Source organism: Bos taurus, chromosome 27, assembly GCF_002263795.3.
Source record: "Bos taurus isolate L1 Dominette 01449 registration number 42190680 breed Hereford chromosome 27, ARS-UCD2.0, whole genome shotgun sequence".
In the NCBI taxonomy this organism is placed as follows: Eukaryota; Metazoa; Chordata; class Mammalia; order Artiodactyla; family Bovidae; genus Bos; species Bos taurus.
The window spans coordinates 2419597-2444875 of NC_037354.1; the positions used below are offsets into that span (position 1 = coordinate 2419597).

Here is a 25279-nt window from a genome sequence, read left to right on the forward strand (position 1 = left end):
ACTCAGCCACATAAAGGGATGAACCCAAGGCACACGTTGCAGCCCCAGTGAATCTCCTCAGCACTAAACTGAGAGAAAAAGTCAGTCCTGAGAGACTACAGCCTACACGATTCCTTTCATATGATGTTCTGGGAACGGCAGAGTTACGGAAATGGAGGGCACATTAGAGGTTGCCTGGAGGCAGCAGGAGGGCAGTGGGTGGCTGAAAGGACATCCTGAGGAACCTTTGGGTGATAGATGTTCCGCCTGTTGACTGGCCATTGTTGACAGCCTGGCTGTGATGTGTACGCTAGTTCTGCAGGTTACCACTTGGGAGGAACTTCTTAAGGGTCCACAGGATCTGTTTTACTTCTTACATGGGCATGTGAATTTATAAGTACTTTTAAATAAAAAGTTTAAATTATATAGGGACTTTCTTGGTGGTCCAGTGGTTAAGAATTTGCCTTCTAATGCAGGGATCATGGGTTTGATCCCTGGTCAGGGAACTAAGATTCCATATGCCACAGGGCAACTAATCCTGAATGCTCTAGAGCGTATGGGCCAAAACTAGAGGGCCTGCATACTGCAACAAGAGAAAAGACCATGCGCTGCAATAAATACCAGTGCAGAAAAGAAAAAAAAGATTTATATATATATATATATATATATATAAGCTTTTTTATATGGATATATACACACACATGCATATGTATATGCCTGAATTGTAGTATTCACTTGAATCATATAAAATGAATACAAATCATTTTATATTTAAAATTATTTTTGTGTAGGTATATGTGTGTATGTCATTAGCTGCTCAGTCATGTCTGACTCTTTGCAACCCCATGGACTGTAGCCCACCAGGCTCCTCTGTTCATGGGATTCTCCAGGCAAGAATACTGGAGTGGGTTGCCATGGCTGCCTCCAGGGGTTCATGACCCAGGGATTGAACCTGAGTCTCCCACATTGCAAGCAGATTCTTTACCCAGTGAGCCACCAAGGAAGTTCCATGTAGGTATATACTCATGTTTAATTTCAAAACTTGAAGGGATGAAGAGTTAGGAGTCAGTATAGGAATTGTGTATTTCTGCATACTTCTTCATGACAGGAAGCAATGTGGGCTTCAGGATTGTGAAATTATGGGTGGATACTGGCAAATCTGAAGTTGCAGACTATATATTGTCAGTTTAACCAGTTCCTGGGGTTAATGACTATTTCAGAATTTTTTAAAAATATACTAAATCAAGCAAAAGTCCTTTCAAGTACACAATTACTACTTACTGAGAGGCTTCATTAATGCTATTACTGTGAGCCACAGGCAAGGAAAATAAATTTAAGGCCAAGATTCTTCAGATGGAATCACTGACTCGATGGACATGAGTTTGATCAAGCTCTGAGAGTTGGTGATGGACAGTGAAACCTGGTGTGCTGCAGTCCATGGGGTCGCAAAGAGTTGGACATGACTGAGCAACTGAATTGAACTGGTTCTTCAGATAGATACCTTGAAACCTCAGAATGCATGAAAGATTTTACTTTGTCAGTGAAAGCACAGGTATTAAAACACTTGACAGAAAGGGTAACATTATTATAAGAAAACATTAAATATCTTTTATGATCTGCTACTCAAATGTCCTCTGTAACAATGTTTCAAAAGTGGAACATTTGCTTTCATGGTCTTTGTACTGAATAAGCACTTAATAGCTATGAAAATATGTCATTAAAGTAGACTATCAAATGTAAGTGTAAATTGAATCCTACAATTAAAAAAAAAAAACTTCAACATGCAACAGAAATAAATCAATCACTTTGATTTTCCACAATGCAGAATGTGAATTCCATTAAAGCAAAAAAGCCCAAGTCCCATATTTCATGCTAATTAAATCAAAATATAATAATCCAAGAGCTATTTATATTGCAGCTATTAAACTAGATGATAAATCCCCCTACACTACAGATTTTCATTTTCAAACTCAGAAGTCACTTTCTCATAACAATTGACCTTGTACCATTTCTGCTGCTTATAGTAGGGTCTGAGTCCACTACGTTTATATTATAACATTGGCTATTTTTTAATTATGCAAGCCCCATCACGACGACAAGGCAGTGATCCACAAAGAGGTCACTGGTCATAGTAAGCATCCTTTTTCAACAACACAGGAGATGACTTTACACATGGACATCACCAAATGGTCAATACTGAGACAAAATTGATTACATTCTTTGTAGCCAAAGATAAAAGTGAAAAAGCCGGCTTAAAACTCAACATTCAAAAAACTAAGATCACGACATCTGGTCCCATCACTGCATGGCAAATAGATGAGGAAACAATGGAAACAGTGAGAGACTTTATTTTCTTGGGCTCCAGAATCACTGCATATGCTGACTGCAGCCATGAAATCAAAAGACACTTGCTCCTTGGAAGAAAAGCTATGACCAACCTAGAGAGCGTATTAAAAAGCAGATACATTACTTTGCTGACAAAGGTCCATCTAGTCAAAGCTATGCTTTTTCCAGTGGTCATGTATGGTAGCAACAGTTCAAACCCTGTATGAAACAGCTGATTGGTTCAGGACTGAGGAAGGAGTATGACAGGGCTGTCCATTTATTTAACCTAAATACTGAACACATCATGAGAAAGGCCGGGCTGGATGAGCTACAAGCTGGAATCAAGATAGGCAGGAGAAACATCAACAACGTCAGATATGTGGATGATACCACTCTGATGGCAGAAAGCGAGGAGCCTCTTGAGGAGGATAAAGGTAGAGAGTGAAAGATGGTGACCAGAGCCATGGAAGCAGAAGATGACTGCTTCTCAGCAGGAAAGCTGTGACAAATCTAGACAGTGTTTTGAAAAGCAGAGACATCACTCTGCCGACAAAGGTCCACATAGTTAAGGCTACCGTCTTCCCAGTGGTCATGTACAGTTATGAGAGCTGGACTGTAAAGAAGGCAGAGCACCAAAGAATGGATGCCTTTGCCCTGTAGTGCTGGAGAAGATTCCTGAGAATTCCCTGGACAGCAAAGAGACCAAAACAGTCAGTCTTAGGGGAAATCAACTCTGAATACTCGTTGGAAGGACTGTTGCTGAAACTGAAGCCCCACTATTTTGGTCATCTGATGTGAACAGCCAACTCGTTGGAAAAGACCCAGATGCTGGGAAAGATTGAGGACAGAAGGAGAAGAGGGCATCTGAGGATGAGATGGCTGGATGGCGTCATTGATACAATGAACATGAACTTGGGCAAACTTCTGGAGAGGGTGAGGGATGGGAGACCTGGTGTGCTGCAGTCCATGGGGTTGCAAAGAGTTGGACACAACTGGGTGACTACACAACAATTTTTTAATTAACTTGTTTTCAATGTTTCAAACTAGCTTTTAAAGTGATCTCAAAGATCCTCATAATCACTTATTGGAACTAGAACATTAGTGGGACATAATAAATGTCCAATTTAGGTGGTATCTGTAAGTCAAATAATGTTTCTATTCCTTGCAAATAAATGTTTTAATATTTATTTGCTAGTTATAAAACTATATTTTTGAGTTCTGCATGCCACATTGTTGTTAAACATTGGACCATGTATGTAAAAGAATGCACTCGGAAAATTTCTAAAACATATAAGAGTATAACAGGTTACTCGCATTCACCACAGTATTTGAATCAGTTATGTTGGTTAAGTTCCAAAGATTGCACTGAGGACTAAGCTTAGCCCCTCCTTTGTAAAGGAATTGTAAGTGCCCTGAAAAAAATACTAATGAACATAACTCCTTTCATCATGTCAAATATACCATGTATGCAAAGCCAAGTATGTCTGTTCCTGCAAATTTAAAAATATTTTAGCCTTTAGTTATTAAAAAAAAAACCATTACATCTATTAGTAACAAAAATATGCAAAATTTGAACATATCATAAAATCCTATGTTTTGCATCCTCATAACAAAAAAGATTCCCTCATTCAGTTATTCAAAGAGATTTTAGTTTCTTTATATCTAGTCACACTCAGATTAAAACCTTCAACCCTCATCCTCCAAAGATTCATTTCTAAACGTCTATAACATTAGTCACCACAGTTAAATTGATTCTCAGTTCTCCGAGGTATGAAAAATAAAATAATCTGTATACATAAGATGGACTTGAGAGAAAAAGATGAGTATCACATTTTTCATTAGACACTCTGCAAATTCTTCACTGATAACAAGTACATGGTTAACAACTTCAGTATGTTACAGAAATCTCAGATGGTTGCAGCAATGCAAAGATCTGGTACTAAATCATTAGGGTGATCAAGTGCTATTCACTTGTTTACCGTCTTTTCCTGTTTCTAAATCACAGCTTCACTATCTCCACACCTTCCAAGTATCAGGAGGATCTTGCTTTTGTCAGTGTGAACTGAGTGGTGTGAAACAGGAGGCAAGAGAGAGGGGGGATCTAATTTGAGAACCGCAGACTGTCTCATTTATCACATATACTTCCCCTGAGTCAATATGCCTCTAGAACTGAGAATAAATAATAGCAATCCCTTATATTGGGGAAAATCGATAAATCAAAGTGCTTTTGTGTTCCTTACTGTTGAGATTAGCCCTCATCAACACTGTGGGCAGCAAAAAGAGTATGATGAAAAAGAGTATGATGCCCTAATTTCACCTAATTCACACGAAAATCATACACATGCTTGTTTACAGAGCTGTGTAGATGGGGCTTAGCCCCAAGTCCTGGGTAGAAAACAGTGCCTCTGTGATGCCTATTCTAAAACTTATATAATATCACATGTGTGTGCACAGGCTTGTGCACCTTTGAGAGTTTTCTGATGCAGGATTATCCAGCTTGTTGTTTTTCAGTCACCCAGTCATGTCCGACTCTTTGTAACCTGTGGACTTCAGCACACCAGGCTTCCCTGTCCCTCACCATCTCCCGAAGTTTGCCCAAGTTCATGTCCATTGCATCGGTGATGCCATCCAGCCATCTCATTCTCTGATGCCCTCTTCTCGTTCTGCCCTCAATCTTTCCCAGCAACAGGATCTTTACCAATGAGTTGACTCTGCATCAGGTGACCACAGTATTGGAGCTTCAACTTCAGCTCCAGCATCAGTCCTTCCAGTGAATATTCAGGGTTGATCTCCCTTAAGATAGACTGGTTTGATCTCCTAGCTGTCCAAGGCACTTTCAGGAGTCTTCTCCAGCGCCACAGTTTGAGGGCGTTAATTCTTTAGCTCTCTGCCTTCTTTACCATTCAGCTCTCACACCTGTACATGACCATGGGAAGACCGTGGCCTTAACTATACAGACCTTTGCTGGCAGAGTGATGTCTCTGCTTTTCAGCACACTGTGTAGGTTTGTCATAGCTTTCCCGCTAAGAAGCAACCGTCTTCTGATTTCAAGGCTGCAGTCACCGTCCGCAGTGGTTTTGGAGCCCAAGGAGAGGAAGTCTTTCACTACTTCCACCTTTTCCCCTGCTGTTTGCCATGAAGTAAGAGCTGGATGCCATGATCTTAATTTTTTTTTAATGCTTAGTTTTAAGCTGACTTTTTCACCCTCATCAAGATACAGGATTATGCAGCTTGGTGTTGTTGTTCAGTTGCCCTATCTGAGGTCCTGGGGGATCATGCTGGGACTCTGTACAGAAATTGCTGCTGTCTGTGGAATGGTTTACAAGCCTTCAGTATGAGTGGGATCGAGATTAGCAGAAAGTTAGGTGCAGATGACACTCCAGCTGCAACCCATGGACTTCAGTGCCCAGGCTTCCCTGTCCCTCACCATCTCCCGAAGTTGGCCTCATCAAGACGCTCTTTAGTTCCTCTTTGGTTTCTGCCATTATTCATTAGAATGGTATGCAGCTTACTATAGTTTAAATGAGCCTCATAATACTTAACATTACATGTGTATGTGTATAAAAGTGAAGTCGCTCAGTCGTGTCTGACTCTTTGTGACCCCATAGACTGTAGCCTACCAGGCTCCTCTGTCCATGGGATTTTCCAGGCAACAGTACTGGAGTGTGTTGCCATTTCCTTCTCCAGGGGATCTTCCCAACCCAGAGCTCGAACCTGGGTCTCCTACATTGTAGACAGGTGCTTTACCGTCTGAGCCACCAGGGAAGTGTATATGTATACATATTTTTTTCCTTTCCACTCTAACAGTGTTGCTAAATCTGAATGCAGTGTGTGTTCCTGAGAGTGACGGGTGGATGGAGTGGAGACCACAGGGTGTGAGAGGCGCTGAGGACCTCGGAGGTGGCTGGTCACCCAAGGACAGCAGAGGTTGTCTCTGTGAGCCACAGTGGAGCAGAGTCCTGCCTAGGCAGCTGGGGTGCCAGGCGGGCTGTCCGGAGGAGGCAGACAGAGACCAGGAGAGAGACTGGGTGAACAGCATAAGCCTCAGGGGAGGTGAAATCCACCTGCCTCTTTCATATCTTTTATGAAGACTAGGTAACATCTACATCTCAGCTCTGATCCTCCACATTCACAAAGCATCAGGAATGCAGCAGGAAGGGGTTGAATACTGGTTGGTGTTGTGAAATGCAAGGATCTTCTGCCATATCAATAAACAAGAAATGCCACCACCATCGGTGATTTCTGGCCTCCAAATGTGAATAAGCCTTCCCAAACTGCGATCCAGTGTAAGCTGTCACACTCCACGTGCTTGCCGAGGAGCTGGGGGAATGCAGGAAGAGACGTGACCAAGGAAACTGGATTGGCCCCAGACAGCCGAGGTGCACACAAAAGGCATGCATTCAGGCAGCCCCGAGGCTTGCATCTTCTCATGCACAGAACACTGAGTTCCTTAACTTGCTACCCAGTCTTTAATGTTCAGACTGCCTGCTCCCTTTGCTGCAGACTTGTATATAGCCTGACTCCCCTGCCCACCTCCTTAGAGCAGTTTTCTCAGCGTTACTGAGATGCTGCCTCCTGGGCTGGAGTCCTAAACATTCTCACCCAATAAAATAACACTCTACTTTCAGGTTGTGACTAAATTTTTTTAGTTGTCAGTGTATAAATAAAAGAATACACAAATGAATGAATGAGTGGTCAGTTCATTAATTCCTAGTTATTACACCAATGTGATCACACACATTATGAAACTAAGGGTGACCTCTATTCTGGACAGAGTGGTCAGATGCTTAACCGCAATATTTGTCACAGTGACTCATTTTTTATGCTGTCCTCACTGACTCAGCTTATTTCTGAATGATGTTGTGATAATTCAGTCTATAAAATTTAGGAGCACTTCCTTCTCATTAAAGCAAGAAAGCGTAACCCTGCCCAAAGCATCGTGTGTGACGCAGAGTTACATCTGAGGTCCTGGGGGAATCATGCTAGGACTCCGCACAGAAATCGCTGATGTCTGAGGAATGGTTTATGAGCCTTCAGTATAAGTGGGATCGAGACTAGCAGAAAGGTAGGTGCAGATGACGCTCTGGCTGGTTGTATAGAAAAGGGCTCCTCTCTCTCTCATGCTGCTGCTGCTGCTAAGTCACTTGAGTCGTGTCCGACTCTGTGTGACCCCATAGACGGCAGCCCAGCAGGCTCCCTTGTTCCTGGAATTCTCCAGGCAAGAACACTGGAGTGGGTTGCCATTTCCTTCTCCAATGCATGAAAGTGAAAAGTGAAAGTGAAGTCGTTCAGTCGTGTCCGACTCTTAGCAACCCCATGGACTGCAGCCTACCAGGCTCCTCTGTCCATGGGATTTTCCAGGCAAGAGTACTGGAGTGGGGTGCCATTGCCTTCTCCTCTCTCTCTCATGGTAAGTATTAAACACACCCTCAAGGAAAAGAACAGTTTGTGCACTGTTGGTGGGAATGTTAACTGGTGCAGTCACCATGGAAAACAGTGTGGAGGTTCCTGAAAACACTGAAACTACCACATGATCAAGCAATCCCACAGCTACACACACTCACATACATACATACACACATACACAGGACTATTATTCACCCATGAAAAAGAAGGGAATCCTGTCATTTGCCACAAGATGGATGGACCTTGAGGGCAGTGTGCTAAGTGAGATGTCAGAAGGAGAAAGACAAATACTGTATGATATCATATATTTGGAATCTGGAAAGGCTGAATTCACAGAATCAGAGGCTGGAATGGTGATTCCTAGGGGCCGGTTCTGTGGGGCGGGGGGGGTGGGATGGAGAGATGCTGGTCAGAGGGCACAGATCTCTAGCTACAGATGAGTAAGTGCTGTGGTCCAGTGCACAGCAAGATGGCTGTATGTGACTGCACTGTGTATCTGCAGGTTGCTCAGAGAGTAGCCCTTCACTGTTCTCACCACCAAAAACAGCGGTAAGCGATGTGAGGTGAGCAAAAGCTAAGGTGGTGATCATTCTGTTCAGTCCATAAATGTATCAAATCAACATGTTGTACACCTTAAACTTACACAATGCTATGTGTCAATTATTTTTATTATTTTTTAAATTCGAGGTATAGCTGATTTACAATATTAGTTTGGAGCATACAACACAGCAATCTGATATATTTTTTTAATTATACTTGAGTTAACACTATTACAAAACAATGACTATATTTCCCTGTACAGTATAACTTTGTGGCTTATCTATTTTATACATACTAGTCTGTGCCTCTTAATCCCATACCCCTGTCTTGCCTCTCCCTCTTTCCCTTTCCCCACTGGTAACCACTAGCTTGTTCTCTCTATCTATGAGTCTGCTTTTTTAAAATATTCACTAGTCTGCTTTATTTTTCAGATTGCAGAATCTAACTTATATGCAATAAGTCAATTATATTTCAATAAAACTGGACAGGGGGAAAGACATGACCCCAAGAACAGGAGAAGTGTCATTCAGGTGTCCTGTTTCTCTCTGTTCCTCTTCCTATCAATCTTGGTGGCATTTGACAAAACTAACCACAGCTAAAAGGGCTTCCCTGATGGCTTAGTTGGTAAAGAATCTGTCTGTAATGTAGGAGACCCAGTTTTGACCCCTGGTTTGCAAAGGTCCCCTGGAGAAGGAAATGGCAAACCATTCTAGTATTCTTGCTGGGGAAACCCCATGACAAAAAGCCTGGCGGGCTGCAGCCCATGGGGCCTCAAAGAGTTGGACATGACTTAGCCACTAAACCACCACCAACCACAGCTAAAACCCCAGCACTCTGTGGAATCCAGAATTTAGAATTTCAGTTAAGCCAGCATCTTAGTCTCAGTAATTCAATGAACAACCATTCTACCTCTGTCGTGAGCTAGGCCTGGTATCAAAGGTGGACAAAACTCTGGCCTCATTTACAATCTACGTGTGCATGTGGCCAAAGACAAGAATGTGTGGTCAACGTTCCACGGACCCCACGAGTCCTGAGAAAGCAGAGAGGGTGGGTGGCCGTCTGGTGGCACCTGCCGTGTACTGTCTGCAGGTAGACAGGAGGCGCAGGAGCCCAGGGTTTATGACCAACTCATTCCTATAAAACAACCCTACTCTGCTCGGCAACTGGCAGCCCCAAGGGCCTCTCTTGCTATAAACAACAAATGATTTTTTAAAATGAAAATGTACCTATTAAATTATCTTCCAATAAAGTAAATTAGGGAGGGATGTCGTGTAGTTACGGCCGCTATTTACAGGAAATCCATCTTGGGACTCCGAGGAAGCGAGATCACCCTGGAGCCCGTCTTCCCTGGGGTGGGAGGGCCTAGAAGTCTGACCGCTGGAGGCTCAGCCGCCGTTTACTTAACCCCCCAGAGTAAAGGTCACTCCTGTGAACTGAACTCCATTTTCTTGCATTTTATGCATGATTAAATGGTAATTAAGCTTTAATGAAAAGTGTTAGGCTGATTACAAGTAACATAATTGCACTCGTCAGTTCTTGTCCTCATGCGTTACATGCTGTGTGGAGCTGGCGGGACAATGGACCTTGAGCGGGCTTGAATACCTTGTGAGCACTGGTAGTTCTCCTTTCTAGGGGAGGGGTGCTGTTCTACAGCACAGGGCAGGTAAAGTGCACGGCAGGGAGGCGTGCTGTGCAGCTGCTCCATCAGCGGCCCGTCGAACCTGCACATGGACGTGCAGCATTGTGGTTAAGGGTCACCACCAATAACCAGTCGTTCCTCGCCCAAGGTTGCCTTAACGCTGGGAAGAATGATCATTTTTATAAAATAAAATAAGGAAATTTAACAAATCAGAGGTTAAACTATGTTCATTTAAAGTGGGTATTAATCTTTATAAAATGAAAATGGACTGCTTGGTTTCTACCTGGTATCAAAATAATTAGGTAAAGATAAATGTATAAAGAATTATAAAACTTAAAAAGGTCAACAAAGATGCATAAGAAGGCAATGGCACCCCACTCCAGTACTCTTGCCTGGAAAATCCCATGGACAGAGGAGCCTGGTGGGCTGCAGTCCATGGGGTCGCTAAGAGTCGGACACAACTGAGCAACTTTACTTACACTTTTTCACTTTCATGCATTGGAGAAGGAAATAGCAACCCACTCCAGTGTTCTTGCCTGGAGAATCCCAGGGATGGGGGAGCCTGGTGGGCTGCCATCTATGGGGTCGCACAGAGTCGGACATGACTGAAGCGACTTAGCAGCAGCAGCAGCAATGTTTTTTAGCAGTAAAAACGGTCTATCCTGACCACTTCTACTGATAATAGATATTATTTAAGGACTATTTATCTTAACTACTAACATTGGGATAGAAGATAACTCAGGGGTGGAAGAATCTTTATTATTAAAATTAGCATTCAAACATTTATTATTAAAGGCTTTTCTATTAACATCTTTGAATGAAGCTGATGTCAGTATTAAAACACAACCTTTTCAGAAGATCAGTAGATGATATGGTTCTTGTCACACAATCAAAATCATCCTAGTATTTTTAAGATTTGCATCACTAGAAAGTTTTCAAGTATATTCAGTTAGAAAACACTTTGTAACTACTGACTATATATCATGTTCTGGACATTCTGCCCTCCAGGAACTTAGTCTCATCATTCAGTCCAGGCAATTGTCTCAGTCATGTCTGATTCTTTGTGACCCATGGACTGTAGCTCACTAGGCTCCTCTATTCAAGGAATTCTCCAGGCATGAATACTTGAGTTTCATTCCTTTTCCAGGGAATCTTCCCAATCCAGGGATCGAAACTGGGTCTCCCGCATTGCAGGCAGATTCTTTACCATTTGAGCCACCAGGGAAGCCCAACCTTAGTCTTTTAGATTGCAAATAAGATGCTCACACACGATGGGGCACACACTGTATCAGAAACATGAGCATTGCATTTGGGGACTGCGAGTGACAATGCGATTAATTCTGATTAAGAGGCCTTAAAATATATTCTGTCCATGTGTGGATTCATTGAGCAAGCAAAGAGGAAAAGCATGCATAGAGGAAAATATTAGGTAAAGATATATGTATAAAGAATTATAAAGCTTAAAAGTTCAACAACGATGCATACATGTTAGTAGATCTGTCTAATAACAGATATGTCCATTTACTCTGATGTAAAATGGACATATACCAAACATGTGCCTACCAAGCAGGGCTGGCCTCCTGCTGGCATGGATGCCACAGGAGGTTGATAGGGTTGGGGGGCAGTGATTGTGGATGAAAACTGAAAACATACAGAAGGGTTTTGCAGAAGTTTGCATACAAGCTTTGATAGCTGTTATTTCTGGCAAGAAGGAGAACCAGAACTCTCTCTGGCTGAGATGGGAAGACAGTGGAGAGTTCTGGCCAGAAGCAAGTTGCCTCATTAAGACCCAGCCTGGGACCTCCCTGGTGGTCCATGATTAAGAATCCACCTTGTAATGCAGGGGGCACAGGTTTGATCCCAGGTCTGGGAACTAAGATCCCACAAGCTACAGAGTAACCAAGTCTGCATGCCGTAACCACTGAGCCTGCACGCCACAACCAGAGAGTCCATGTGCCACAACCAAAGACTCCTCGCGATGCAACGAAGATCCCATGTCTCATAACTAAGACCCAATACAGTCAAATAAATAAAGAAGCCGATGTATTTTTTAAAAGACCTATCCTGGCTCCTTTGATCAGGAAACACTTATCCAAGAGTGGAGAGAAGCCCATCAGTAATCTGTGGAGGCTCAGTCCAGGCCAAAAGGACTCAGACCAAGGGGACATGTGTACAGTGGAGAGAACTGGCTGGATCTGGGACTTTGAATATGGGCCCTACTGAAAGTGATGCTGGAGTATATGGGGGGCAGAAGATGAAGGGGTTTATGAAAAAATGACTTCAAAGGCTCTCTCATGAGAAACTCTCAGAATGGAGCTAGCATTCACCGAGATGGGAAAGGCTTGGAGAAAACCAGGTTTGGGAGTGGAGAGAACTGGAATGTGGTCACGTTTCATGTGCTAAGTCACCTGTTTCTGTCTCCATGTGAAACCGGAGGGAGATCCCAGAGGCAGTTGAGGACCCCGGGGAGGGCTCAGGAGGCTGGCTGGTAAGGCCCAAGGAGAGACTACTGACAGAAGAGAGCGACACAAGGATGTTCCTCATGGCATCCAGCCTTCACAGCTTGGGGAAGGAAAGATGAGAGCCAGGGAAAAGACTCTAATGGGGTGGCCACTGGAAGAAGGAGGACCAGGAGAGGGTGGGGATACGGAAGACAGCTGAAGAAGGTGTCTTAATAACAGACAAGCAGTCAAATTAAAAAGCCCCAGTCAGGTATGGGATTCTGTGACTGAGAAGGAGAGCAACACTGATGTTAAATTCTCCTGTTTTAAGTTTATTGAGGAAAATCTGATAATTCAAATGTCTGAGAAAACTATTCAAATAAGCTTCTCCCTTCAATGATTAAGTTACACCTACAATGCAGAGCTCACACAGTATTGGCATACGATCAAGTTAGAATGGTTTACCAAGAAAACCAATTTAAGACTATTGAATAAATGTCATTTTTGTTTTGCAACAAAGGTCATACTTGAAGTATCAATTATTTGAGGAAAATATTTAAGTTCCACTATTTTTTTAAATTTTATTTTGAAATCATGAAAGTGAAACTGTTAGTTGCTCAGTCATGTCCAACTCTTTGTGACCCATGGACTATAGCCCACCAGGCTCCTTTGTCCATGGAATTCTCCAGGCAAGAATAGTGGAGTGGATTGCCATGCCCTCCTCCAGGGGATCTTTCCAACCCAGGGATCAAACCTGGGTTTCCCACATTGCAGCCAGATTCTTTACCACCTGAGTTACAAGGGAAGCCCCTTTGAAATCACAGATTAGTGCCAGTACTTCACAGTCTAACGTTAGCTTGTATTAGGAATGGCAGCATTATCTAACTTACATATAAAGTACCTCTTCTTTTTATGTTTCAGGATTATTAAGACAAATAAATGGGCTTTTCCCAGCTTCTACCTACAGAAGAGCAGCAAGGCTTCTTGGGCTCGAGGGATAGGCTCTTTCACATTTTTCAAGGGGATTCAAGCCTTTGTTTTAGAAAGGCTCCAGCCTGATTTAGTTTTATAGTTGGATTCCCCAATGGGGAAAAAATGGCTCAGAAACTGCACAAGTGGAAAGTGATACTTTTGGTCATGGGTACAAGGAGGTTGACCAGATATCCCAGCTTGATGCTGAAGGGGGTTCCTGGGACATGGGGATGTCAGTTTCATGGGTTTGACAATGTTCCTTTGGGAACTCTATCATTGAAAATCCAAAATGAAAGATATGACACACTTCCAGGGGATTATTTGAGAAGGTTTCCTTACAAATGTTGGATTTGGAAAAGCCCAAGTAGAAGTGTAGTTACTAGGTGTATAGAAACCTGGAAAGGAACTGTATGGATACAGCTTCTTGAGAAGAACAGTGAGCGCTGACTGAGGGAATCTGAAAGGGAGCTATATTACAGCCTGACACCACTTTCCTCCCCGCACCTCTTGTCTCCTGCCCGAGATCTTCACTGGAGGAACCAGCTAAAAGGCACCAAGCTCATCCACACATGTCCACCACTAGGATTGAGAAGCCTGAGACATGGCAGAGAGTAGATCTGAGCAGACGAAGGGAAAGTGTGCTGGGCTGTGTGCTGTGCTAAGTCGCTTTAGTCTGACTTTAGCCCGCCAGGTTCCTCTGTCCATGGTATCCTCCAGGCAAGAATACTGGAGTGGGTTGCCATGTCCAGCTCCAGGGGATCTTCCTGACCCAGGGACTGAACCAGCATCTCCTGCGACTCCTGCATTGTAGGTGGATTCCTTACTACTGGCCACTGGGGAAGCCCCAGAGGTCAAGATACAAACCCAAATTTTCAGCATCACAATTCAATCCAAGTTTTTCTAAATAATGCCAAGCAACGTTTTTATATCTTGCAATTTTTCCTTCCCATAGAGTTTTAAAGACCTCATTCTTTAAACTCATTCACAAAAATACCTCAGAATCAACATTATATTTTCACTCTTAAAATGGTATTTCCCTATACCAAATGTTCCTGGAGAAGGGCACAGCAACTCACTCCAGTATTCTTGCCTGGAGAATCCCACGGACAGAGGAGCTTGGTGGGCTACCATCCATAGGGTCACAAAGAGTCAGACATGACTCAAGTGACTGAGCACGCATGCATGCACACATACAAAATGCTACGTTAAACCATAAATGCCAATATTTAACCATTTTTTTTAATCTGCAAAAATGACAATTTCATATTGTTCAAACTAGAACACTTGGAAAACCAAAGTTCAGTTAAGCAAGTTTCATTTTTGTAGGAACTTTAACGGATGTGTTCATGTTTATCACTTCCTAAGTATATTAATTAAATATATTATTTGCATAATTACAAATATAGGATATAAATGTCTATGCTCTCAAATAACTATAATAAAAGACACTCCTTTGTCTTTAACCCAAACTAGGAGATGTCTTTTTAAAAGAGAATATAATGAAGAATGTAAAAAAATAAATGATTTCTTTGTTCCGTCACTTGAAATTTTAAAAGGGAAGATTTTAAAAGGTCAGAAATAAAAGAACATTCTCTTACCAGATAATCCTGAAATCACACTCCTTGGTATTTATGCAAAGGAGTTAAAAACTTATGTTCATACAGAAACCTACATGCAAATGTTTTTAGCAGCTATATTCATAATCACCAAAAATTGGAAGCAATCAACAGTTCCTTCATTAGGTGAATGGATAAACAGTGATACATCCAGACAACGGGATATTATTCAGCACTGAAAAGAAATGAGCCATCAAGCTAAGGGAAGGCCTTCAGTTCAGTTCAGTTCAGTTGCTCAGTCATGTCTGAGTCTTTGTGACCCCATGAATCGCAGCACACCAGGCCTCCCTGTCCATCACCAACTCCTGGAGTTTACCCAAACTCATGTCCATCAAGTCGGTGATGCCATCCAGCCATCTCATCCTATGTCGCCCCCTTTTTCTCCTGACCCCAATCCTTCCCAGCATCATGGTCTTTTCCAATGAGTCAACTCTTCACATCAGGTGGCCAAAGTACTGGAGTTTTAGCCTCAGCATCAGTCCTTCCAATGAACACCCAGGACTGATCTCCTTCAGAATGGACTGGTTGGATCTCCTTGCAGTCCAAGGGACTCTCAAGAGTCTTCTCCAACACCACAGTTCAAAAGCATCAATTCTTCGGCACTCAGCTTTCTTCACAGTCCAACTCTCACATCCATACATGACCACTGGAAAAACCACGGCCTTGACTAGATGGACCTTTGTTGGCAAAGTAATGTCTCTGCTTTTGAATATGCTATCTAGGTTGGTCATAACTTTCCTTCCAAGGAGTAAGCGTCTTTTAATTTCATGGCTGCAGTCACCATCTGCAGTGATTTTGGAGCCCCCCCAAATAAAGTCTGACACTGTTTCCACTGTTTCCCCATCTATTTCCCATGAAGTGATGGGACCAGATGCCATGATCTTAGTTTTCTGAATGTTGAGCTTCAAGCCAACTTTTTCACTCTCCTCTTTCACTTTCATCAAGAGGCTCTTTAGTTCTTCACTTTCTGCCATAAGGGTGGTAGAGGGACTTTAAATGCACACTATTAACTGAAAGAAGCCAATGTGAAAAAGCTACATACTATATGATTCCAACTACCTGATACTAGAAAAGGCAAAATTATGGAGAAAGACAAACTATCACTGTTTGGCAGGGGTTATTTAGGATGGGGGAGGAATGAATGGGAAAAGCGCAGAGGATTTTTAGGGCAGTGAAACTGCTTTATATGAGACGGTAATGATGGATACATATTATTACACACTTGTCCAGACTCATAGAATGTGCAACACAAGAGTGAACACCATGTAAACCATGGCCTTGGAGTGATGATGTGTTAGTATGGGTTTATCAGCTGTAATACACGAACCATCTGGTGGGGATGTAGATAATAGGGGAGGCTGTGTATAGGCCGAGGCAGAAACTACATGGGAAATCTCTGCACCTTCCTCTCACATGTGCTGTGAACCTAAAACTGCGCTGAAAAAGTCTATTATAAAAAGAAAAAAGCAAAAACGCAGCCAGGAGAGTACATAATGGGTAGGAGGGGAAAACATAACCTCATAACGGTACCGAAGGTTTTGTTGTCAAATAAGGACAGTACACCACACCTGCCGTGTACTCTCACCACCGTTTCTGAAGACAGCAGACAAAGAAAAAGAGCAAAAATTATATAATCTTGGAACAAAAACATTTTTATCCCCAATCCAGGATAACTGGAGCAAACTTACCTTGATATTTTTGCCATAAAGCAGTGAAATTTTTACCACATAGAGATTCTATTCCATGAACACGTGTTCACAAATTACTGCCTTGAAGCACAGCGAACCCGAGGTAAGAAATTGTGCAGACTTTAACCTCAATTTCATTACCAACCCCTTAAAACATAAAATTGACCTCAATCCATGTTCTAATATAAATCTTAAATGTGGCTCACAAGTGACCTGCCAAGAGATGAATCGACCCAGAATGTGTTTATGTGAAAATTCCGGTTGGTTTACGATGACAGCTGGCCTGGGAGCTACCACATTATACCACACTTCTACATGGTGCGGTTTGAAGGGTATTCACAGACTCCACTGCCACAAAACATCCCCACCCCTTCCGTCTGGAAATGATTCCTTAAAAATGTGCTGGACAGTGAAGGCGGGGACCGTCTTCAGGAGGTGAGCATTTAAAGCTGCAAACGTGAAGCTACTAAATCCTCGGAGGTGACTCTCCTACAGAAGCTGCTTGACACCTCAGCCCTAAGCAGGGAGAATGGCAGGGGAGCTGAGAGCAGACAGCTGAAGCAGACTGCCAATATCCAGACTTCGTGGCAGCGCCCAAGGGGGTGAAGGAGCCTGGGCTAGATGTCAGGTGTGGGGAGGGGGCACCCAAGATAAACCTCACCTTCTGGTACAGACTCACACCTGTCTGGGGCCCAAGTTCAGATACTTACTGGTTAACTCAAATCTTTAAAGTATTTTCTTTCCACATAACTAAAGAGAGCATGGCCTTCCCTTGTAGCTCAGTTGGTAAGGAATGTGCTTGCAATATAGGAGACCTGGGTTCGATTCCTGGGTTGGGAAGATTCCCTGGAGGAGGGCATGACAACCCACTCAAATATTCTTGCCTGGAGAATCCCATGGACAGAGGAACCTGGTAGGCTACAGTCCATGGGGTCGCAAGAGTTGGACACAACATAGCGACTAAACCACCACCACCAAAGACCACCACCAAAGACAGCATCTGTCTATCACCATCTGAGAGTGGAGAGAATTTCCTAAGACAAACCGTTCTCTTGATAGGGGTTTTCAAATTTTTATATTTTGCTCAACAAAAGGTCCATCCTGTCGGGAGTAGGGGGAACCTTTAGACAGGAATGGGCCCTGTCGCCCTGGCAACCCCAGGAGGAGAGGACCGCGGAGGGAGGAGGGGCCGTTCACCTACTTGAGAACTGCACGGAGAAGCCGGACTTGCTGATGAAGAAGTCGCTGTCGAACTGCAGGGTGAGGGAGTTGAAGGTGCTGTGGATGTCCTCGGGCAGCGCCGAGCCGCTCCACTCCTTCAGCAGGATGGCGCTGTCCGCCGGGCCGTCCCACACCCGCAGGATGTCGTGGGCCAGCTCCGTGTCAAACACGATGAAGTGCAGGCTGCAAGGAGAACACGGCTGAAAGGGGGCCGGCCGCGAGGGCGCCCGGTGCAGGACTCAGGGGCGCCCCAGCCCGTTCCCCCTCCCCAGCCCCACCCCGGCGCGCCGGTCCCTGTCTGCCGGTTCTGGGTGAGCCTGGAGCCTCAGCCGGCGGGCTCACGCGGCCCACCAGCAAACAGCCGAGCCCGCTGCTTCTGTCCGAGATGGACACAGTGAGGACACGCAGCTGTTGGCTGCATTGGGTGCTCAGGGATGAAACCAGGTCTTCGGAGACCGTCAGCTCTTTTCACGACTCAAAGGTCTTTGGGGCATGCTGACCAAAGATGGGTTTGACACAACTTTGTTCTAAGCTAATGGCAGATTGTGATGCCTGTGGTACCAGTGTCGTTCCCGAAACGCCCCACGAGGTGGCAGCATGCACACCAGGAGAGCCGCTGGCAGAGATGATGGTCACACCAGGAGGTCACTGTCTACCTGTATCTGAGCGATCTCAGTTTCCGGTATGTCTGCTTTTATACAGTCTATTTTCAGGAAAAAATACATGATTTGAGATACCAACACAAAAGTGGAATTGTGTAGTATAAACTCCTTTTTTTCCTAATATTTTATCATACTTCTATCAGATTTACAGATATTTTTTCAGAGTAACTTAAAAAATCTTTATGTCAGAGGAAGCCACAGAGGTGTACTTCTATCTATGGCAATTCAAATGGATGAAAGAGTTTAATATCAACAAAAATCCATATTTCCTGAATGCTTTTATCCTCTTTCACTTACTGCTAATTGCATGAAATTTTAAGAAAGATAAAATCACAATAAGTATTATACAAAAAATTGTGCACAAATACTACTTACCTACTTTGTGCATATTATATACTCAGGGAAGATAGCTAACCCTGAATAAAGTATAAAGCATGTAGTATATTTTTAAATGTTCAATTTAAAATATCTTTAATATAGAGGAAAGCACAGAATATAGTAGACACTTGGATACCCACATCATTTTAACATTTTGCCCTATTTGCTTCAGATGTTTTTTTTTTTTTTAATCTATGCTAATAACACAGTCTTACTCTCCCTCCTCTCCACTTACTCATTGTTTTTCCTCTCACTCCCACCTCCTGAAATCACGATGGTTTCTTCTCATTTATATATTCATGATTTTCATATGCATATATGTGTATACATATCTCCAAAAATATATAGTACTATTTTGTCTGTTTAACAATAATTACATAATAGATGTAATTTTGGCATGTATGTGCTTGTCTCATGTTCAAGTTGCTTTTTTTTTTTTAGCTTTTATGTGTAGCTTTGTTTGTTTCTGTATGTGATCACTCTGCATAGCTCGTGGAATCTTAGTTCCCTGACCAGGGATCAAACCTGGGCCGTCAGCAGTGAAAGTGCAGAGTCTTTACCACTGGACTGCCAGGGAATTCTCTCAAGTTGCTTTTTACATTGAGTATTAGGTGAAATTCCTCTAAACTAGAGATGTAGACTTTGGTAACTTACTTCAGAAGCAGAATAAATGCTTCACGTGTCTAGGTCTCTACTGAGACTGAGATAGTCACTCTCTATATTTTATGGTGATAAATGGTGCTCATCCTTGGATCTCTCTAGGCTCAGAAAGAGAAATGGCAAAGTTGTTCTCCCTGTGACTGTGGCTACGTACAGTCTCACAATAAACTACAAAGGGCTCCGTGTTGTCACGTCTTTATACCTGATGACATCAGCCTATAATAGTTGTAAAAAGAGAAAATCTGACGGTCATGGGAAGGTCTCTTGTTTAAATGACATCTCCCTGAATATTTGTGAGGTTGAACATACTATTGTGAGTCTAAGCCAAACCCCCTTCAGTATACCCTTCAGTTCAACAATTCAAGGGCACCGACTCTTGAGCACCGACTATTATCAGGCACTCTTCTAGGAATTTTGGATATATCAGTGAACTAAAGGAAAAACCCTGCCTTCATGGAGCTTGCACAGTTGGTAATGGCAAGAGATGAGCAAAAAAACCCAGAAACTGTAAAAAATAAGAAAGTCTCATGTTCGTAGGTGGTAAATGTCACTGAGAAAAGAAAAAACAAAAGCAGAGCAGAATAAGCAGCATCAGCCTTGACAGGATTGAAGGGTGGGGAGGAGACTTAGGAATCAAATGACATGGCTGGATAACCCATGTATTTAAGAATTAAATGAGATGGCTGATAACCCATATTGGTGAGGAGAGCCTTGAGTAGAGACTTGAAGGAGATGAGAGGTTTGTTATATTTGATGAGAATCTTCCTGAACTAGGGATCAAACCCAGCCTCCTGCATTGCAGGCAGATTCTTTACTATCTGAGCCACCAGGGAAGCCCCACATTTGATGAGAGGGCAGAGAGAACCCAGCAAAAGCCCAATACAGAGGGCACACCTTCAGCATTTGAGACCATGCAGGCAGGCAGTGTAATGAGAAGAGAAAGGGCCTGTGGAAGAGGCACTAAGGCCAGAGAAATATGTGGGTGGTGGATGGGGGAATGAAAGGGTGAGGCCCAGGGCCTGGAAGCTTATTCTGCGGGTTCTGGCTCTCACCCTGGGTGATCCACCAGGGTGGTGTTTGTGGTGAAGCAGTCTCCCCACCTGTGATTTAGAAAAAAAAAAAAAATCTACTCTGTGCTTGTGTTGACAACAAGCTCTCTAGGGAAAGGCAGAACCGAGAATCAGATGTGTGCTGCTTAGAGGAGTGGGCCTGGGAACATTGAGCGGCTGGCAGATTCTGGGCACAGTGTGATGGTGGGAAACACGGCTGTGGGAGGCCTGTGGGGTGAAGAGAGGATGCGAGGTCACTTGAGGGTTTGTGCATAAGGAACCAGAACCATGGGGAAGTCACAGCTGAGCGGGGGAGGGTGCAGGTACAGGGGTCGTGGCGTGGGAAGACCAGACGTTCTGGTTTGGGCCTGTGAATTCAGGATGCCCGCTGGACAGTGAGCAGCCGGCTGCTCATGCCAATCTGGAGCTTTGCAGGGAAATCTGGAAGGAAAGAGTAAACCTGTGTGTTCAGCAAATAAATGGCTTTAACCATGGGACTAGACGAGACCATCATAGGTCTTAGGGAGAGGGAAGAAGAGGCTCGAGACTGAATGATCCCATCACATCAGATTGGCCACTGCTGTGATGCATGCTGCGTCTCTTAGTACCGTTTGTGTATGGTATTGTATTCTTGTGGAAAGATTTTATTACATACTCTTATCATTTTAAGAAAAATTTCCTGCTGCTCACTATGCCAGGAAGGTTTTTATCTAGTTATGCTGTTGATCATGAAAATGCATTCAATTCTATTAAACTACTTTTTCTAAACCTGTTTAGATGATCAGACAGGTCATTTTTCTTACTATATAAATAGGAGTAATTTTAGAGTTCAGCTCTTAATTTTTATTTCTGGCTCTTGTTTTTGATATGAAGGTTATTTTAGTCTTATTAAGTGGATCAGCTCATTTTTCTAGTTTTTTCTTTTGCCTGGAAGATTTTTCCAATATATTGACATAATATAATCTATTATTTTCTTCAATGTTGTAAAAATAATTTCTATTGTAGGAATGTATTTCTATTCCATTTCTAATATTGGTTATTTAGGTTTCCTGTATTTATCTGAATATGTCTGCTATTTTTCTACTCAATGATACTTTTTTCAAGAATCAGTTTGTGGTTTTGGTAATTCTCTACATTGTTTTTTCCATTAATTTATTTTACTATGTTTGCTGCTTTTCCACTCTACTTTTTTGAATTTATTTTGATACTATGTTCTAAATTCCCTTATCTGGAAGCTTAACTTACTGATCTTCAAGTGATCTTCTTTTTCTAATACTTGCATTTAGGGCTGTAAATTTCACATTAATCTGTTAATCATGTGTCTTTTATTTTCAAAATGGAGAATGCATTTTGTTACTTTCTTACTATACTTCTCTATTTATATTACATTTTGATCAGGATGTGGAGTATAGAAGAAAGTGATTTTTTGTTTTATTGATTTTTATTGATTAGCTTTCTTCTAGTTTGTGATCATATCTGTACATATTTCATATTTACTTGAACAGAATGTGCAAATTCTACTTGAAGGCTGTATAACTCCTTTAAGTAAGTTCAGTAATTGCATGGTTCAAATCCTCTCTAACCTTACTGATGTGTTACCTGTTTGATTTATGAGTCATAAAGAATTATAAGAGGTGTGCTGTGCAATTTCCAGTGTCTCCAAATAATGTATTTACTTTGTTTGTATTAAACTATGTTCCTAGCTGGATACTAGTTTCTCCTAAGAGTCATATATGCCTGGTGAATATACATCAAATAGTATTTTGTGTGTTCACAGTAATTACATAGGCATCCCCTGGTGGTCTAGTGGTTAGGACACCAGGCTTTCACTGCCATAGCCAGGGTTCAGCCCTTGGTCAGGAAAATAAGATCCCACAAGCTGCAAGGAATAGCCAAAATAACTTGCAAAACTGGAACTCTTGTAAAGGGATGATAGGCAGTTTGAATATAGATTCCAGGTTGACAGTTTTATATATATAACTATCTGGTTCATGAAAAAGATTGCACTGCAGTTAAAGGAGAAACACTGGCTTATCAACAAATGGTCAATTGAACTGCACTGTGGACAAAAAAAAAATTCCTTGAGTCTTCTTCATAATACACAAAAATTAATTCCAGATGGAATGAAGACATGTAAATGTGGAAGATAAAATAAGTCTTCTTCAAAAATCCTAAGATAATGTTTTTATGATTTTGGAGAGGCAAGATTTCTTAAACTGGACACAAAAATGTTAAGATAAAAATTGATATAACTCAATTTGAATACAGATAAACACACTAGCCATGAAAGAAAAATGAGCCAAAATGAATTTGATTCATTGAAATGGAAAACTTGTCTTTAACAAAAGACATCATTATGAAACCAGAAAGATAGACCAGAGTATAAGAATATAGCTGCTGAATATAGAGTCAACAAAAGGTTGCATTCAGATGTATAAAAACTGTATACAAATCAATAAGTAAAAGACAGGTATACCCATATGAAAAGAGATGGACAAAAGACTTCAACTGAAAATTCATAGAAGAGGATACTCAAGAGACCAATAAATATAAAAAAGTGATGGCCATGATCAATCATCAGGGAAAAGCAAATTAAAACAACTATGTACCTGCTAGAATGACTAAAACGAAAGACCATCAAGGCCAAGCACAGTGAAAGCAGAAGTACCTGGGAGGGACCCACACTGTGATGGGAGTGCGGAGGTGTGGCCACATCAGGAGATCATCTGGCAGCACCTACAACAGCTGAGTGCAGTGCATGCCCCAGAGAAAAGCACACACACAATCACCACACAATACACGAAAGCACACTCAACACAACACCATCAACACACAGAATGAATGAATAAATCATGGTCTACTAATGCAATGGAATAATTTTCCTGTACCAATGGGAAGTACGGTGGAGGAAATCAAGAAACACTGGAGAACTCGATTTTCATAAAGTTCAAAGTAAGGCAAAAACGCCTCTGAAGTTAAGATAGCCATTATCCTTAAGAATGAATGGAGCCTGAATGGAGCTCAAAGAACACACCCTGGGCTCTGATCTGATTGCTGGCTCCACTGGGAGTTTTGATAAATAAGCCGTTCAGTTGTGATTGGGATAATCTTATGTGCCTACGATCCATGCTAATGAGAAGACATAGACAAACACATGAAGATCCACCCTGGGGCTGTAAGTTTTGCCATTTGGGAAATACCATGCAAATTCACAAATGATATTGTGGTTCTTGTTTAGTAACTCAGTCATGTCTGACTCTTTGCGACCCCATGGACTGTAGCCCATCAGGCTTCTCTGTCCATGGAGTTCTCCAGGCAAGAATACTGGAGTGGGCTGCCATTTCCTTCTCCAGGGCATGTTCCTAACCCAGGGATTGAACCCCTGTCTCCTGTACTGGCAGGCAGATTCTTTATTACTGAGCCACCAGGGAAGTCCAACAATGATATAACAACATTTTAATATAGATAAAGAAATGGTCATTTTTCATTAAAAAATAATGAAAGTCAATATGCAGACATTATACTGCTAGGTAGGGAAAGTTTAAAACCTGATTTTAAAAAGTACCATCCTAAAGAAACTACTATTTATTTCAGACACAATCATTCAAGAAAAAAATACACTTTGCTGAACATTTAATTTTCAAGCACTTGGATTTTTCAAAAACTATATTTGATATTAATTTCTCATTTAAATGCTTTATTCTCTGCAATCACCCTCGTTGTTTTATTGAGGCTTTCATGGTTAAGTCAAGGATTTCTCCTAGTAAATGTCATATTGCACTTGAAAATATGTGGGTGATTTTCACATATCTTTTGATATTGATTTCTAACATAATTCCACAGAGATAAAGAGAACAGACTCTATGATTTCAACGCCTTTAGACCAGGAAATTTTTGCATCTTGTTTTATGTCCCTGTATGTGTTACAGTGTCTCCTGGTTTATAGTGTATGGGAACTTGAACAGAATTTGTATCCTGCTATTGTGTGAAAATTGTGTAAATCTTAGTTATGTTGAATTTGTTCATTGTGCTTTCCTGGTCTACTGTATATTTCTACTTTTCTGTCTATTCATTCCATTAATTTTTGAGACTTTGGTAATGAAACTCCAACTAAAGATCTTAATTTATCTACTTAAAAATAATTGTAATATATAGTGGAACTGTTTGTAACTTTCCAAGTCTCCTGTAAAGGTGTTATCATATTTTCACAATTTAAAAAATAAGAAAAGAGAGAGAAAATACACTTTGCAATGCACAGTGTCACAAGCTTTAATACATGTGAACAGAGCACCGGATGAACAAAGTGTCAGATATGTTTATTCTGTTCAAGTTGCCTGGGAAGGGTCTTGTCAGGCAGAGAGAAATAGCAATGATAATCCAATAAGAGGATGAGACAGAAAGTGACTAAACAAATACATTCATGAACACACGAGGAGTGTGAAAATGCAAAAGTTACAACAAGTAAAATGATGTAAAGATTTTCTTTTCTACCAGATTGGCCAAGATAATGACACTTCATTCTGTTTCCATGAGAATGTGGAGACTCCACCTTTTTCATATGCTATTGGAGGCCATATCTTCTCTTTTTAAAAGCAATTTGGTAATGGCCATAAAGATTTAAATGTGCATAAACAGCAAGTATAGCTTTAGAAATTCATCATAGGAAGTACCCTCGAGGTGATATACTGGGAAGATGTTAGCAT

General features: G+C 41.9%; 1 protein-coding gene across 2 annotated transcripts in view; it reads right to left on the reverse strand.

Annotated features, from left to right (window-relative positions):
- Positions 1 to 25279, reverse strand: part of CSMD1 (CUB and Sushi multiple domains 1) — a 2064317-nt gene that overhangs the window by 270461 nt on the left and 1768577 nt on the right. For both annotated transcript variants that reach the window (XM_059882319.1, XM_024986326.2), the window contains exon 26: positions 17808 to 18010. In XM_059882319.1, coding sequence (XP_059738302.1) covers positions 17808 to 18010 — 203 coding nt within the window. The remainder of the gene's footprint in view (positions 1 to 17807; positions 18011 to 25279) is intronic.